We start from the raw sequence: 16,225 nt of genomic DNA, 5'->3' as shown, positions 1-16,225 counted from the left end.
ACATTAGCTAGCTGCCGTAAGCTGGGTGCCACCGGTACTAGAAGGAGTTAGAAGCTAACCATGCATGGACATTGCTAGCAACTAGTTGTGCAAGAAGCGTCCTCCATCTTGGCTTCAGGTCTGTTGCGGTATACCAGTTTTGCTAGCTCAGAACTATTTAGCCCATGTTCTGCTGTTACCTCAAAGTGTTGACATGTTGATTGTGATGGTTAATGTGGATGTCAATGAGATTCCCTACCAACTGTGAATTGTTTTAAGCACTGCTACCTCTTAATCCATTTTGATTTACTTTATTTTCATTTATTTCTTTTGCATGTCCTATTGAGTAGTACGTAGTGTTTCCTAGTGTTTTATTAAGTAGAATAATGGCTGTAACAAGGAATTATTAGTTTAATAAATAATAACTTGTGAAATCATAGTTGTTTGTGATTATTTTGGTCCAGAAATTGAATGGTCTCTAAGAGCTATCGAATTATCTCCTTTTGAGTTAATAACTGAATCAACTGAGACATTGTGATTGGCTTGTGGTAAAGGAGTAAAAATTAAAACTCTGATTGCAATTCTAATTTGAGTTATCAACATTTGCTGGACAAGTCTAACCGGTCAACAGCTGGTTAGATAACACTTTTCTGGTATAAATAAGTTCATCACTGCTAGATAATATACAAATTGTTAGTGTTAATCATTACAGGCTCATAGCCCTTGATCACAGTCATTTGAATTAAATTTGCGATAGCTATCCTTTGACTTTTAATGGTATTTTATTAAATTATAATAGCAAATTATAATTAATAATAATCTTCATAATCATACAGGTGTTGTTGCATAACACACGTTAATTAGGGATATTGGACGATAGCTGGTAGGAAACATAGGATTTTTGCCTGGTTTAAGCACATCTGCGATGTGTATAAAGATTTGTAGAAATGTCTGAAGGTGTTATTTATACTTTACGGATGACATAATGTATTACCAGTTTAGTCTTTGACTGCAATTATAGTTGTTTTTTCTTTGTTTATTTTTAGCTGATTAGCTAAGAAGCTTCCTGACTTATTGCCATGTTCAAAGTTTTCTATTCAAAGTCTTTGAATTAAAAAACTGTATAAACCATTTCATGCAGCTATTACTGCATATGGAAATTCTCCAAACTATACAAGATACACCTCATGGATGCACTGGGACGCATCATCAGTGATGTATCCTGGGGTCATTGGGTGTTTCGGGTCTCACAACATCATACACCCTCACCCAGGCGACCCAGCCGGGGGTGATCAGGCCCCGACTTGCGTCCCAGTAGCTGCCCACGGATCTGCCCTCCTTATCCAAAGCCACCTAGTGGCCTTTTCACCGGCTTCACTTGCGGATTTGATGGCCCTCTTCTTAGATGCTCCTACGATGCCCAGGCGGCTGAGGACCTAACACAGGGACCTCCCTGCAAAACCCCTACAGCCTACCTCTATAGGCTCATAGAATGTCTTCCAGCCTGCCCCCCTGCACTCCTCCACCAGTTCCTGGTATTTAGCCCTCTTCCTCTCATTGGCTTCCTCGATGTTTTCTTCCCAGGGCACTGTCAGTTCCAGTATGATCAGATGTTTTGATGACTGAGAGGTCATGATCATATCTGGGCGGAGGGTTGTTGTTGCGATGTGCTGGGGGAACCTTAGTTGCTTACCCAGGTCGACCTGCAGCTGCCAGTCAGATGCTGTGTAGAGCAGGCCTATTGTAGCCCGTTGGTTTGCTCTGGGTTTTTCTCCAGCTCTGACAAAGGAGATTGCCTTCTTTGGAGCCTGTTGTTTGTTGCTGGAGTTGATGGCTGAGGCTACGCTCTCAGCGACTGCCTTGAGCACCTGGTCATGGCGCCAGCGATAGCGACCATCTGCCAGAGCCTTCGGGCAGCCGCTAAGGAGGTGTTCTAAAGAGCCTCTACCAGAGCATAGCGGGCAGGAAGGGTTCTCACTTTTTCCCCACACATGGAGGTTTGCTGGGCTTGGCAGGGCATCGTAGACAGCCTGGACGAGGAAGTGAACCCGCTGGAAATCTGGCTGCAAGATGTTTGTCCAGGTAATCCTTCGCTGTAAAACGCTCTCCCATCTTGTCCAGGCCCCCTGTTGCCGTAGTCCTACTGCCCTACTCACACGCTCTTCCTCCACACCTGCTCTGACTTCCTCCTGGATCAGGTGGTGCCTTTCCTTCCTTCGTGACTGGCTTATGAGGGTCTTTGGGAAGTATCCCAGGCCTGCTCTGCCTGTTGCCACAGTTCCCTCTAGTGCCTTCTGTCGAAGGCGCGACTCTGCCAGCTCCAACGCTTCCCTGGCCTTCCACTTCCTTCTTGTTCTCACCTCTATGCCAGCTGCTGAAACTTTGCCGTCCTTCGAGTCCCTGTACTGCAGCGCTTCTCTGGTGCGTGCCACCATGAATTCTTCTGTGAGACCACTGAGAGGAAGCTGCAGGATGTTACTCGTCCCATACAGGGCAGCGCTGGTGAGGCTGCGAGGAAGTCCCAGCCACTTTCGAAGAAAGCTGCTGATCTTCCTCTCTAGGGACTCCACTGCTGTCATTGGGACTGCATAAATCAGCAGAGGCCAGAGGATGCGGGGCAGGATTGAGTGCTGGTAGATCCAGGCTTTAAACCTACCGGGTAGGCCAGACTTGTCTACCTTGGTAAGCCAGGCTCCAAGTTCCAAGCTGGCCTTCTGGATGGCTACTGAGTCCTTCAGGGTGGAGTCGAAGAGTTTCCCCAAGCTCTTCACGGGTTGCTCTGTGATGGTTGGGATGACAGTTCCTGAGATGGAGAACCGGAACTTGTCCATCACCTTCCCCTTATTCAGGACCATGGATCTTGACTTGGAGGGCTTAAAACTCATCCTTGCCCAGGAGATAAGCTTTTCGAGGCCATGCAGGATCCACCTGCACCCTGGGACTGACGCAGTCGTTACGGTCAGGTCATCCATTTAGGCTCTGATGGGAGGCTGTCGCACACCTGACTTGGTCAGGGGCCCTCTACATTCCACCTCAGCTGACTTTACCACCATGTTCATGGCTAAAGAGAAGAGGACAACAGAGATGGTGCAGCCTGTAATTATCCCCTTCCCAATACGATGCCAGTCCGAAGTCTCTGACCCAGAAGTAACTCTCATCCTGAAATCATTGTAGTAATCCAGGATCAGGTCCTTGATCTTACTGGGAAGATGGTGGAGCAGGTCCAACCACAACACAGCTAGGTCGCCTTTGTTCTCATGGGCCTCTCTGATGAGTTGTGTGACGACCCCAGTGTGTTCCAAGCAGCCAGGAGTCGAGATCCCTCCCTTCTGTACAGATGGGTCAATGTAGCTGTTCTTGAGGAGGAACTCTGTCAGTCTTCTTGAGACGATGCTGAAGAACACCTTCCCTTCCACGCTCAACAGTGAGATGGATCTAAACTGACTGATGTCTTGTGAGTTCTCCTCTTTGGGGATCCAAACTCCTTCAGCATGCCTCCACTGGTTGGCCACTTTTCCCCTTCTCCAGAAAATCATTTAAAAAATGTCATCTCATTGTCAGGCCAAATGTCCCTCATCAGTAAAAGGGTTGATTGTGGTAATGATATGCAGCTTTACCTTGCTATCTTCACATTGATTGACTACAACCATATTTGGAGAACCAGTTAAACCCGTAAGCACCAATTTCATTGGTATAATGCTATATGAGGCCACATGAGGTCCTCCACTCCAGCCACATGAGGTCCATTATATGCATTGGTATACTGGACCTCAGGTGACTGGAGTGTGTCAGCAGTTCCTGCAAGACGAAGGCATGGATTGATTGTATGGACCTGTTCCCCAGACCTGAATCCAATTAAGCACATCTGGAACATCATGTCTGGTTCCATCCACCAACGCCACATTGCACCATAGACTGTCCAGGAGTTGATGAACACGTTAGTCCAGATCTGGGAGGAGATCCCTCAGGAGACCATCCCCCACCTCATAAGTAGCATTCCCAGGCATTGTAGGGAGGTCATAGAGGCATGTGGAGGACACACACACTACTGAGCCTTATTTTGACTTGTTTTAAGGACATTACATCAAAGTTGGATCTGCCTGTAGTGTGTTTTTCCCCTTTCATGAATGTGGCTCCAAATCCAGACTTTTGACTGTCAGATTTCTGACAGATTTCAGTCTGTCAGGAATCTGTACTGTTGTTTGGTTTCTCCGATGTAGGAGTCTGAGGAGTCCTTGCTGCATCAGACCGCATACACAACGGTGCTAAGCTGTGGTTTGCGTTTTCTGTCTTTGGGATGAACCAGATTTTGTCTGATGGTGTTATTAGGTTTGAAATTTACCTGTATGCTGTAATTTGAGATAATTCTCCAGAGTTTCTCAGAAAAACTACACATATATGGAATGCTAGTGCTTTTGCTTCTGTCTGTGTTCTCCCCTGTGTTAGACCCAGTGTTGTTTTATATGTTGATTTTGTAAGCTGACCTTAAAAACACCCAGTTTGGATAACAACATGCTTGAAGTTATTTCCTGACGTGCTTGTGTTGTTTTTGTTTCGCCTCTGTAAAAGAGGCAATGTTTCCATCCGATAACTCAGAGATATGATAACAGAGAGTTTATGTTCCAGTGGCCGAAAGTAATCAAAATGCAGATCTTGATCTGTGTGTGCATGTTTCCAGTAAACTTCCGTGTTAAAACTCCCTTCTTCCTCAATGTGCCCAGCACAGCTGAAGCAAGCAAAAGGAACATAGAGGTGAGTGGTAGAGAAAGATCTGAGAGGGAGTTGAAATTTGAAGTAGATCAGAAAGATAGGGAGGGGCAAGATTGTGAATGACAGGAGAATTGTGAACTGGATTCTGAACTTGACAGGGAGTCAGTGAGGGCAAAATGTTGTTGTTGGCATCATCTGGTAAACTTGATGTTGCTGTCCACTGAGTTAATGTGGTTAGTGAATGCCTCAATTTTTATGGTTTGGATTTTGACCCAAGTGTTATCTATGTATCTAAACCAGTAAGTTGGTGGTATTTCCTTGTAAGCAATGAGTGCTCTGCTCTCCACCTCCTTCATAAACAAATTGGAATGGGTGAAACTGGAGAGTGCATGGCACAGCCATTTTTCTGTTTGTAAAAGCTGTTTCTGTACTTGAAATATGTCATTGAGAGACAGAGGTCCAACAGGTCACAAATCCGGTTTGACATTAAATATGTTGGGATATCAGCCAAGGGAGAACTTAAATCCTCCTTAATAACTTTCTACTAACCCTAGTAAACATAACTGTGACTTGTTTAGACATAGTGCTTGTTTTCATTTCGCTCTAATCGTCCATAGTGCTGCAAGTGTTAGTACAGCATTAATAGGGAACATTGATGTTGATTTAAGGGTGTTTTGTGTAACTTAAGAGTAACTCATCACGGTTTTTCTTTAGCAGATCTTTCTTTTAAAATGTTAATTCCTCAAATAATGTTTCATGCAACTCATTGCATTGTGAATGGGTTGAGACACATACCAAATGTTCTAAATTACTTAAGCACATTTAACCTGATTCCATATTTTTTACTAAGAACTTTGGTTCTTTACCTTAAATCTGCAGTCAACCCAAGATTCACTGAATCAGTCTTATGATAGTTTTTAACTATTTTTATTTGTCCTTTTGTTCTTTTGTGTGTACATAGTTCCTTAGTTTCTTTAATCTTAATTTTGCTTAGTAGTTTAGTTAAGTTTCGCAAGCCTAGTAGAGATAATTTGTTGATTGAAATATAGTATTAATTCAGATAAACAGTATTCTATAATGGTGTTTCCTGTGTCGTGCCATCTTGCCATGGACTAGAATTCAGATTGAATTCCGAACATGTACCATGGGGGAGAAGTCGGGATGGATTGTGAGCAAAGGGATTTCACACATCCACGCAGAGACAGCCACTAACAGCAGGGATGCCCTGCTATAGAGCCAGACTACACCTCTTTCTTTCACACACTTCTTGCCTGGGACTCTGAAGGAGAGGGTGGCTGAGGAGACCAGCCAGCCGTGCTCCCTCATGCGGCTCTAAAGACCCACAAGCTGAGTAAAAATGTGCTTCTGTGAAACTCAGTTCCTGCTGCTTCATTGGGACAACAACCAGGGGAGATTCTCATTTTCCTCTGGGGAGCGGAGGACCTGACTGAGTTTGGAAATCTGCCGACTAGATCGAAGCTAACTTTGCAGTCTCGCTTCTGCGCAACCAGCCGCTGCAGAAAAGGAGCCAAAACAGCTTTGTTTATTTTTGTCAGCTGTTGCAGGAAAGCTGATGCGAGACGGCGCAGATCGGTCGCCTTCCCTCACCAGACAAGCTGGGAGCCCAGAGACTGCATGCAGGACCTCGGACCGGCCTACCCCAACCACGTTTCGGCAAGCCCCAGAGCCATTAGCCCGCTGCTGAAATGACCAGCATTTTCCTGGACCACTGCTTTCCCTTGGATGCCCAAAGTGAACCAAACTCACACTAGGCACCGACAGGCTTGGCAGAGAAACAAACAGGGAAAGTTACAGTTTTCGTTGATTGCTTTGACCTGTTTGAAGAAACTGGCAAGCTCTAAGTTTTCATTATCACCACCTCAGCAGAGCAAAAGAAGGTATATGATCACTGTCCCTATGAGCAGATGCCCTTGCTCAATGCAATGACTGGTGCTGCCGATGATATAGATGCAGAGGCATGTCAAGAAGAAGATTTGCCCTAGGTGCATCGCAAGGGAAAATATTGAGTGTGATGAAGATGTGGCCATGTGGCCTATTCGTCAAGAGAGAAGAGACTAGAAGAGACAGACAGCTCTAGTATCTTCTGTTGGAATATTTCATTTGTAGCCACAATCTGAAAAAAAAAAGAATGAATAATCAATAAAATTTGGATCACAGCATGTCTGATTCTGGATCCATTTTTTTCATGAAGGCAAATTTGACAACAAATGACACTGACATGTAAGCTACATACAGTCTTTGGCTACAATGAAAAAGCAATGCTGCACTGATTCACATTGAGTTTGGTATTTCGTATTTTGTTGCCCCTTGTGTAACGAATGATTGGAAGGGCTCAAACATTTGTGTGCAGGTTGTGTTGTTTGAGGGCAAGATTTGCTTTTGATTCTAATTTTAAATGTTTTGGCAGAGTTGGAACCTTTCGCAAACAAAATGTGTCATTTTGACCATTGTTGCCACTGTTTAGGCCTCTGCGTTAACTGTTTTGAAAAATATTGGTTTTGAGTTGACTGCTGCGTCAAAGCAATCAATTAAAACTGTAGATGGTTTATTTAGAAGGTGTCATGATTTGTCTTGGATGAACCCGGACACAGCACACACACACAGAGCTGGTTTACAGAGTTTATTGAAGCAGCAGGAAGTGGATGATGAAAGCCAGAGTCATTTTACCAGACGCGGTTGTAGGGGTGCAGGAACTGGCAGACGGTAACAGACCAGAGCAGACGGGAGCAGGACCAGGAGACGACCGGGAACAGGACAGGCATGATGGTCAGAAGACTGCAGACGAACCGGTGATCAGGAAGAGACTAAGGTGAGTATATATAGTGGTGTGAGCAGGTGGAATGAGTCCATGGTGATTGCAGCCTGCCAGGTGTTCCCAATCAGGGCTGCACTGGGGAAGGATCCAGAAATGTTCAGAGTGCAGCCTTCAGGCTGCATCATGACAGAAGGTTTACGTAATGCATTTACATGGTGTTTTAAAGCACATGGAGCTGACTGCTTGACTACTTGATTTTGCAGACATAGAGAGGCAGAAGGTTGTTGCCGACCTCATCAGCTTATCTGCAGATGAGTGGAATAATTTGAATAGTTTCAACCTTGTACACGCGATGAAAAGATTAAGCAACTAATGAATTTTATCGAAAACCCAACTAAAGATGCTCTGATTACAGATGTTCTTTGCCAGATCACTCTGTTGCATCAGAAAAAAATCCCAGCTGAAAGCTAAACAGTATCTTCAGTTGCAGGTTGAGCATCAGCTGGTTTTAGACAGAGTGAGTGCTGCCAAACTTGAGCTCTCAAAGGCCGAGGTGAAGATGGAGGAAGCTGAAGCTGAGACAGAGGAACTCGAAGCTCACAAGGTCAGCGGACCTATGTTTTACCAGAGAAGTGAGTCCCCCACCCTTCAGGTGAAATCCTCACATGATCAGCCCCAGCAAGTGGACTCTTTGCTGGAGCTAGAATCACAGAACAGCTCTGCAGTTTCTAACGCAGCACCTAGAACAGAGCCAGTCTTGCCAAAATTTAGAACAGAACCTCTACATTTTGAGTTTACAGAAAGTACTTCCACAGACTCCATGGGAGGGGGGGGGGGGGGGTCAGACCGTCCACAGTGTAATTGTGTAATTGCACAACACCTGGATATTCATTTGTTTCTGTTAATAAATTCTTATACTTGAAGAGAAGTTGTCCCTCATGTATTCCATGTGTGTGAGTTTGCTGTTAAAAGAATGCCAGTGCTTGAATCACCGTTTCAACTATTGTCCTGATATCAGCTGGTCGGCTGACATTCACCAGACAATACCTAACAGACCAAGAGTTAATTAATACATATTAAATAACTTAAAAAAATGCATAATTGCATTGGTCCTATCTTTTAGTGATTCATCATGTCTCAGCTGAGTCCTGCTAGTGTTCACTCTCTCTCATGTAGGAATGCAGGTTAAAGGGGACATCTAAGGAAACGATGGTTTCACCTGGTGCCAGTGTCGGGTTATGGCTTTTGGAAATGAAGTCTGTTGAATTTTATATTTAGGGTGGAGCATATCCAACCAGCGAAGCCAAAATCGTTTTACAATGTTGCATGTGGCAGAGGTAATACTGCTGACAATGGGTCTAAGTGGTACCTCTTGTTTGTGTATTTTGGGAAGTTCATATATATGACCAGTTATAAAATGACTTCTCCAACTGTGCTCAACTCAAAGAGCTACATTTTATAACCTACGTAAGTTGACTGCAGGAAAGGTTTAGAGCTGAGGAGGGCTAAGAGATTTCAAGAAAAAAAACATAATGCTGTGTCTTATATACCATTGCAGTAGTTACAATTATTTTATTGTATTATTTTTGGTTCATGTACAGCACTTTAAATGTCTTGTTACTGACAAGTGCTATATAAATAAACTTACCTTATCTTACCTTATGAATACTTTTAGTCATTAATTAATTAATTTAATTATTATTCATTAAAAAAGTAAAAACTAATTTATAAATATGTATCTCAAAAATCCAGGTACAAAAACCCCCAGAAATTGAATAGGTCCTCTGGATGGGTTCTTTGTTGAAATGTTTCATCTCTTGTCAAAGAGAATTCTTGACAGAAGAGAGACTTCTCTTTGAGACTACAAGAGTCTTGGGCAAGAAAAATAAGACTTAGAAAAATGAAAAGATACTAAAAGTATGCCAAAAGGTAGTCTAGCTTTTACTAATCTACCATGGGCAACATTTTGCCAGCAGACTGGACTTTTTTAAAGAGGCTACACCCAAACAAATTTCCCCTTGCCTGCTGTGTTGCTCCTCCTTTTCTCTAAAAGGCTGCAACAGAATATGTTATCCAGTGTCAGATGGCTAATCAACGCCCTGATTGTACTGGTTGTTCAAGGCATTCTGCAAATCCTTCACCAGGTAAGAAAATCTAACACGTTTATTTGAAAGATTAAGATAAATATCCTTGCTTCACTAATTCCTCAAAAATTGTGTGTTTCTTAATTAATCCCAGATTGCTGTAATTCCAATATTTATTACAATATAAAGGTTTAATCTAAGTAAATATGAATATGCAATCCGGTGCGACTTCTTTTTTCAAAAAAGAAAACAATCTTTCAGCAGGTATTAAACATACTGTTCTTAAAAATCTTCATTTGTTGTATGAATTTTGTTATGCTCTGGTGTAGGTTGTAAACCATTTTTGCCCCCTGAACAGGTCCTTTGGTGAGCAGAAAAATATTCATACTTAACAGAAATAAAGGCTTGAAAGCATCAGTCTGTGTATAATAGTTTCCCAGAGTGAACTGAGTTACAGAAGTAAATGAACATCCTAATAATATTCAAATTCACCTTCATTTGCACTTTTGTATGTCTTTCCTGATACAGGCTACTGTGAAGAATATTCACATTAAAAAAAGAAAATCGTTTAAAGAACACAAAATAAAACATCAGGCTTTCAACTTTTCTTTGTATCGTGGTTGATACTACTTAATTAAGGCTTGAAAGCATCAGTCTGTGTATAATAGTTTCACACAGTGAACTGAGTTACAGAAGTAAATGAACATCTTAATTTTATTCAAATTCATTGAGATGCACCTTCATTGGACTTTTGTATGTCTTTCATCAACCCTTTGAAGCCTGATACAGGTAATTGTGAAGAATCTTTACATTAAAAAAATAAAATCTTTTAAAGAACACAAAATAAAACATCAGGCTTTCAACTTTTATTTGTATTGTGGTTGAGACGTTAGACCAGGGATTCCCAAAGTGTGGTGCGCGATCAGTCAGGTTGCGTGAGATGAAAACTGTAATGGCGGTCTGACAGTTTTTTTCCTCCACACCATAAAGACGTTTGCAGTTTTCCATTAAAACTGCAAATTTAATAAATAAATAAATTAAATGTATTCACACCGAAAATCTATTTTAAAAAGTCTTCTTCTACGCATTGTGCTTAATATGCGCACCTAGCTTGTTCCCCTTTACTTCATTCATTCTGGCAAATATGCTCAATTGGCTTAAACCAGGGAATCGGAGGCAACAGACGAGAGAATTGCAACGGATCTGGGAGAAGACAAATGTCTATCTCTCTCCTCGGTTCACATCGTTTACGCCAGTAGAGGGAAAATTGAATTCAGGCGGAAAGTTTTATTTACAAGATTAAATTGAGTGACATGGTCTCTCCATCGATCGCACAGCGCCTACAAACAGTGCTGCTCATGGTGCCATGACTCTGAACCACTACCAGCACTGGCGCGCATGACACGCCCACACCGCTGCAGCCTCCGCTGCTGCTCGGGGGGATATTAGTGGTAGACGTCGTTTCTTGACTATGTTCACGCACAGAGCTGCAATACGCTTCATTGTGATTCAGACAGGCGCAGTTCATTTTAAAGATGCGGTTTTAGCGCATATTCAGACAGGGACAAAGTGCCGGTGGGGCTGAGGGGAGCTGAGGTGTTGCCGTGGGCGTGTCTACCTACTGAACGTAACCGCTGTATAAGTTTTTATTTCTCTGATTAATAACATCTTCATGGAGAGCTCTGTTATTGTTACTCCCTGCTGCTCTACCAAAGTGTCCAAAGTGTTGGTCAGGCTCAGATTTGGAAGCAGCTACATGAAATAAACAAAGTGAGAACACACACAGGTAGAACATCAGAGTTTAGTCCGTGAATCCACCAGGATGGCCACTTCAGAGACATTTCAGGTTGTGGAGGTGTGGACATGTCAAAGCAGATTTCTTACAAAATAATGCTGGAAGGTGTGTGTCAATCACTGTATATATCATTTTAAAAGAACAATGAACAGGTTGCAGCTTATGGGACAAATTGTGTGGCAGAAATGCCTTTTATTCTAAAGAAGCGTCAGTAGCAATCTGTATAGATCGCAGTGTATGAAGAGGAGGGGAACTCTGTTCTAAGAATTAGGTGAACAGGTTTAACAAGGTGTGCAATCTTAGGCTGCATATCTTTTTATTATCTGTAACCATCTCCATTCCTTGCATTTACCAGTTTGCAATGAAAATGACTCCATTCATATATTAGCAAAAGCTTCAACTCTGTGTTACAGTGGACAGTCCAATTCCTGTATACTTTGGGTATGAAACAGGTGTTTTCTTTCAGGCAAACCTTGCTCATTGGCAAACCATTTCATCACTCCAGCACAGTTATTCTGAGAGAGAGGGGTGAGAGCAGGGCCAAAACTGTGACAGATCCCTGCTCTTTGGTGCAAAGAGCAGTGATGGGTTTTTACAGGCCTGCAGCTCCCACAGAGATCAATTTATTTAACCTCCTTTTTCTGAAAACATAATGTATTAACTACTTTCAGGATGGAAGGACAATATTACCCAGTATAACAAAAAGTGTTTTTGAACATGATTACCAACTATAACTTTAATACCACAATAATAAACATTTAAATTCTTGATTCTTTGACAGATAAAATGGGAAAAGGCGATCCACCTCCTCCATTTACTTCAGATATCCCAGCGCCACCATATCCTGGTCCCCCTTTAGACCACAATGTAGTCCTCAATAAGCCTGAACCCCAGCCTGTTGCTCAGCAAAATCCCCAGCCTGTTGCTCAGCAAAATCCCCAGCCTGTTGCTCAGCAGTACCAGCAACCTGTTACTCAGCAACATCCCCAGCCTGTTGCTCAACAAAATCCCCAGCCTGTTCCGCAGCAGTACCAGCAACCTGTTGCGCAGCAGTACCAGCAACCTGTTGCTCAGCAATATCCCCAGCCTGTTGCTCAGCAGTACCAGCAACCTGTTGCTCAGCAATATATCCAGCCTGTTGCTCAGCAGTACCAGCAACCTGTTGCTCAGCAATATACCCAGCCTGTTGCTCAGCAGTTCCAGCAACCTGTTGCTCAGCAATATATCCAGCCTGTTGCTCAGCAGTACCAGCAACCTGTTGCTCAGCAATGTCCCCAGCCTGTTGCTCAGCAGTATCAGCAACCTCTTGCTCAGCAATATCTCCAGCCTGTTCCTCAGCAAAATCCCCAGCCTGGTAAGAAATCAGTGACCATATTGAGTGTCATTTACCTTACATACTATTTTTCTTATAATACTGTATCAGACATTTTCCTGAAATTAGTTCTAAATGTGCTAGAAGCTTTTTATGCTATGTTCAGTCAATTCCACTTTTTTTTTTTTTTTTTTTTTTTTCCCGGCTTGGCTCAACAACTTATACAAGTTGTTACACAACAAACTGTAAACGCCCAGCCAGGTGAGTGTCTTTGTCAACTTTCTAAAACTGAAAATTTGTTTAAGTTTAGAATTGATATACTAAATCTCCAGAGCTAGTGGTGTTTCTTTAACAAAGTGTGATTGACAGTGACCCAACAGGTGGCTCCACATGTGAGGCCCACTGATGCTCCAGGAAGAATGCAATGTCGACATTGCCAGACCACTGTTGTGACGTCAACCGAATACAAAGTGGGCTTGTGCACCTGGTTAACTTTTGGAGGGCTGTTTATTTTCGCGTGAGTGAAAACAATAATATAAAATACTCATGCCTTTGGGTGGTTGACCTAAATTGTTGATTCAAGTTAGTGACAGTATAAAGGAATGAGTGATTGGGTGCCTGTTTGGGTTGCTACTATACAATTATAACATTGACATGTAAACCTTAACATAAACAGACTTAACTAAAGGCAAGTTTAAAGTTTAGTCCTAAGCTAAGCTCTTTTCACAACAAAAAAGCTACAGCCCCAATTTTACCAGAAGTCGCAGAAAAACAATTTTCCCCATAGTTCTCTACTGCCCCCATGAGGCATTTATACGGCATTGCACATAAATAGTGAATAGCAGAGGAACGTAAACCAGGGGTCACCAACCTTTTTGAAACTGAGAGCTACTTCGGTACTGTGTCCTGCGAAGGGCTACCTGTACTAACCTGTGAACTACAAGAGTCTAAGCTCACCTTAACTTTATGTGATATAAACATGTTTTAATGCTTTTATCCATTTTAAATCTATGTAAGTATTATTGAAAAGGAAGAGTAACTGAATAAAATAGCATTTTAAAAGCTACTCACTGGAGGGCTGTGTTATTTCTTTGCACAGCTTGAGGGCACCACATATGGTCCCGGAGGGCTACCTGGTGCCCGCGGGCACCATGTTGGTGACCCCTGACGTAAACAAATGCAGGTACTAAAGTTTAAAGCCCATATTAAAGCGCTGACACAGCATCAACTCTAGATTTATCATGCATAATTAAAACATCTTAAAACTCAAGCATTAAATAGAGTTCATGATCATAATATTTGGACTAAATGTTTGCTTTCTTTCTTACAACTTGAAAAACAACTCATGTTGAATCAAAGATAGCTTACCAGCTTTAACAAGTAACACATCAATGCATAGAATAAATAAACATTCTGTCTTTTCTCCACACCAGAATCTGGCCCTTCTGTTTGATCCCCTTCTGTGCGCCACCTTGCAAGGATGTGCAGCATTCCTGCCCGACATGCAACAACGTTCTTCACATCCACAAACGCTGCTAAAGAACAATGATGACTCCTGCATTGAGTGAAATGTCTGCTGAACCTCTATTAAGTTGGATTTTAAATACGCTTAGTCAGTTTCCCCAATGTGTTTTAACAAATCATTAAAATGTGACATAACTTTTGCTGTACTTTGACTGAGGTTGCATTTTTAAAGGATTTGATATTTTATCTGAGTATAAGTATTGAACGCAAGATCAGAATAATTTGTCTTTACATTAAATCTTAAAGTAAAGCTTTGCTCAATAATAAATGGCTTCAATACTGATAATTGTCAACTTTTGTTGAAATATTTCTGTCAAACTTGAACATTAGAAGGAGTATTATTATTGACCTTGACAAATATCCACATGTAGAAAATGTAACATTAAACAATATTTTAAAAATATTGATAGATATTTAAACTTGAATTTCATGAAACATTCAGATTAAATATATTTTATAATTATGCAGTATTAGATCACAAGGACATTTACATTTACTTGATTGTTACTTTAAAACACATTCTTCCATCATTAATAATCAATGGTTAAATTGAATACCAATCCTTACTAAAATGTATTGTTTACTTTTTTGCTTCTTCAATTATTTCGAGATTGCATTAAAATTAAGATCAAGTATAACCATTTTTAAATTAAAATGTGATGTGATGTGTATATTTTATTCTTTGATTGGGGTCAGGATGTGGTTTTGTTTACCAAAGTAGATTTCTTTTATCATAAAAACACATTTGATGATTGTTCAAAAACATAATCATTCTCATTATGTGTAAATCAATAAAACAAGATGCTAAAATCATTTTTAAAGATCTGAAATGTTTGTTCAATTTTTCTTTACTTTTTCCATTTCCTTTGCACTATAATAAGTGTTATATACGTGTATATAATAAGTGCCACCAAAGACCATGATTTCTGTCTTTTCTTAATTAAAATTCAGAAAATTTAAAGACATCCAAGCTTTAATGTTGTGTAAGCACTTTAGCAGTGGGTCAACAGAGTAGGAATCAGACTTTTTGAGGGGGACATAGATTTGGCTGTCATCCGCATAACAGTGAAAGGAAATGCCATGTTTCCTGAGAATGAAGCCAAGTGGGAGAAGATAAAGAGAAAATAAAAGAGGGCCGAGCACAGAGCCCTGTGGGACCCCACATGAGAGAGGAGCAATGGAGGACACAGAGTCATCAAGGCTGATACAGAAAGTCCGATGTGACAGATAGGACATGAATCATTCCAGTGCTGAGCCACTGATGCCCACCCACTGCTCTAAACAAGCAATCAGGATTTCATGGTCCACTGTATCAAATGCTGCAGTCAAGTCTAAAAGTACAAGGACAACACAGTGTCCAGAGTCAGTAGCTAAAAGAATGTCATTAAAAACTCTTAAAAGCGCTGATTATGTGCTTTTAAGTATAATATAAGTGTTTTGGATCATGATAAAGATGTGTGTGTATGTATGTATGTATGTATGTATGTATGTATGTATGTATGTATGTATGTATGTATGTATGTATGTATGTATGTATGTATGTATGTATGTATGGGACTGTACTTCTTAACAAAGTTTCTTATCTTCTATAAGTCTGTAGTAACGTGTGAGCTCTTCTGCCATATATTTTGTTTTCACAAACTGTGGTTAAAGTTCTTTGAGTCTTTCAGTATATTCTTTATCTGCTGATGTAATCTCTGTTTACAGCTTGGTCTTCCAACACATTCCAAAGAGATTACATTAAGGCTGGTTTACACGGCAAGATTTTTAGCCCCATTTTCGTTCCGATCTCCCCCTTCCGATTATCGGCGTGTCTCTTAAAATAATCTTGAGAGAATATCTTGCTGTGTTAAGAGTGATCGGATCTGCTCAGTGGAACGTCAGGACCGCTCCGACCTCAAATCGGGGATATGGCATTGATTGTGAAAAATTAACAGTATTTCCTCACAACACTGTGCTATCTGATAATTTTTTAATAACATTTGAGTTTAATTTAACTGAGTTCTCGACCCCCAAAAGAGGGTTCCATTATAGTAGATCTTTAT

At 41.3% G+C, this 16,225-nt stretch overlaps 1 protein-coding gene and 1 pseudogene across 1 annotated transcript; one reads left to right on the top strand and one right to left on the bottom strand.

Annotated features, from left to right (window-relative positions):
- Positions 1-1,234: 1,234 nt before the first annotated feature.
- Positions 1,235-3,515, bottom strand: LOC118562434 (annotated as a pseudogene).
- A 6,043-nt stretch (positions 3,516-9,558) lies between these two features.
- Positions 9,559-14,523, top strand: LOC118562437 (DNA translocase FtsK-like). The gene is made up of 5 exons (XM_036134825.1): positions 9,559-9,609; positions 12,126-12,698; positions 12,885-12,917; positions 13,026-13,173; positions 14,090-14,523. The coding sequence occupies exons 2-5, from the start codon at positions 12,131-12,133 to the stop codon at positions 14,193-14,195; spliced, it is 855 nt and encodes a 284-aa protein (XP_035990718.1). The 5' UTR covers positions 9,559-9,609; positions 12,126-12,130; the 3' UTR covers positions 14,196-14,523.
- Positions 14,524-16,225: the final 1,702 nt, after the last annotated feature.

Source organism: Fundulus heteroclitus, unplaced genomic scaffold, assembly GCF_011125445.2.
Source record: "Fundulus heteroclitus isolate FHET01 unplaced genomic scaffold, MU-UCD_Fhet_4.1 scaffold_92, whole genome shotgun sequence".
NCBI lineage: Eukaryota > Metazoa > Chordata > Actinopteri > Cyprinodontiformes > Fundulidae > Fundulus > Fundulus heteroclitus.
This window is presented reverse-complemented; position numbering and strand designations above follow the sequence as displayed.

Coding starts and splice junctions, on each gene's coding strand:
- LOC118562437 (XM_036134825.1), top strand. CDS start 12,131: ATGGGAAAAGGCGATCCACCTCCTCCATTTACTTCAGATATCCCAGCG. Junction 12,699..12,884: donor TCAGCAAAATCCCCAGCCTG/GTAAGAAATCAG, acceptor AACTTATACAAG/TTGTTACACAACAAACTGTA. Junction 13,174..14,089: donor GGAGGGCTGTTTATTTTCGC/GTGAGTGAAAAC, acceptor TCTCCACACCAG/AATCTGGCCCTTCTGTTTGA.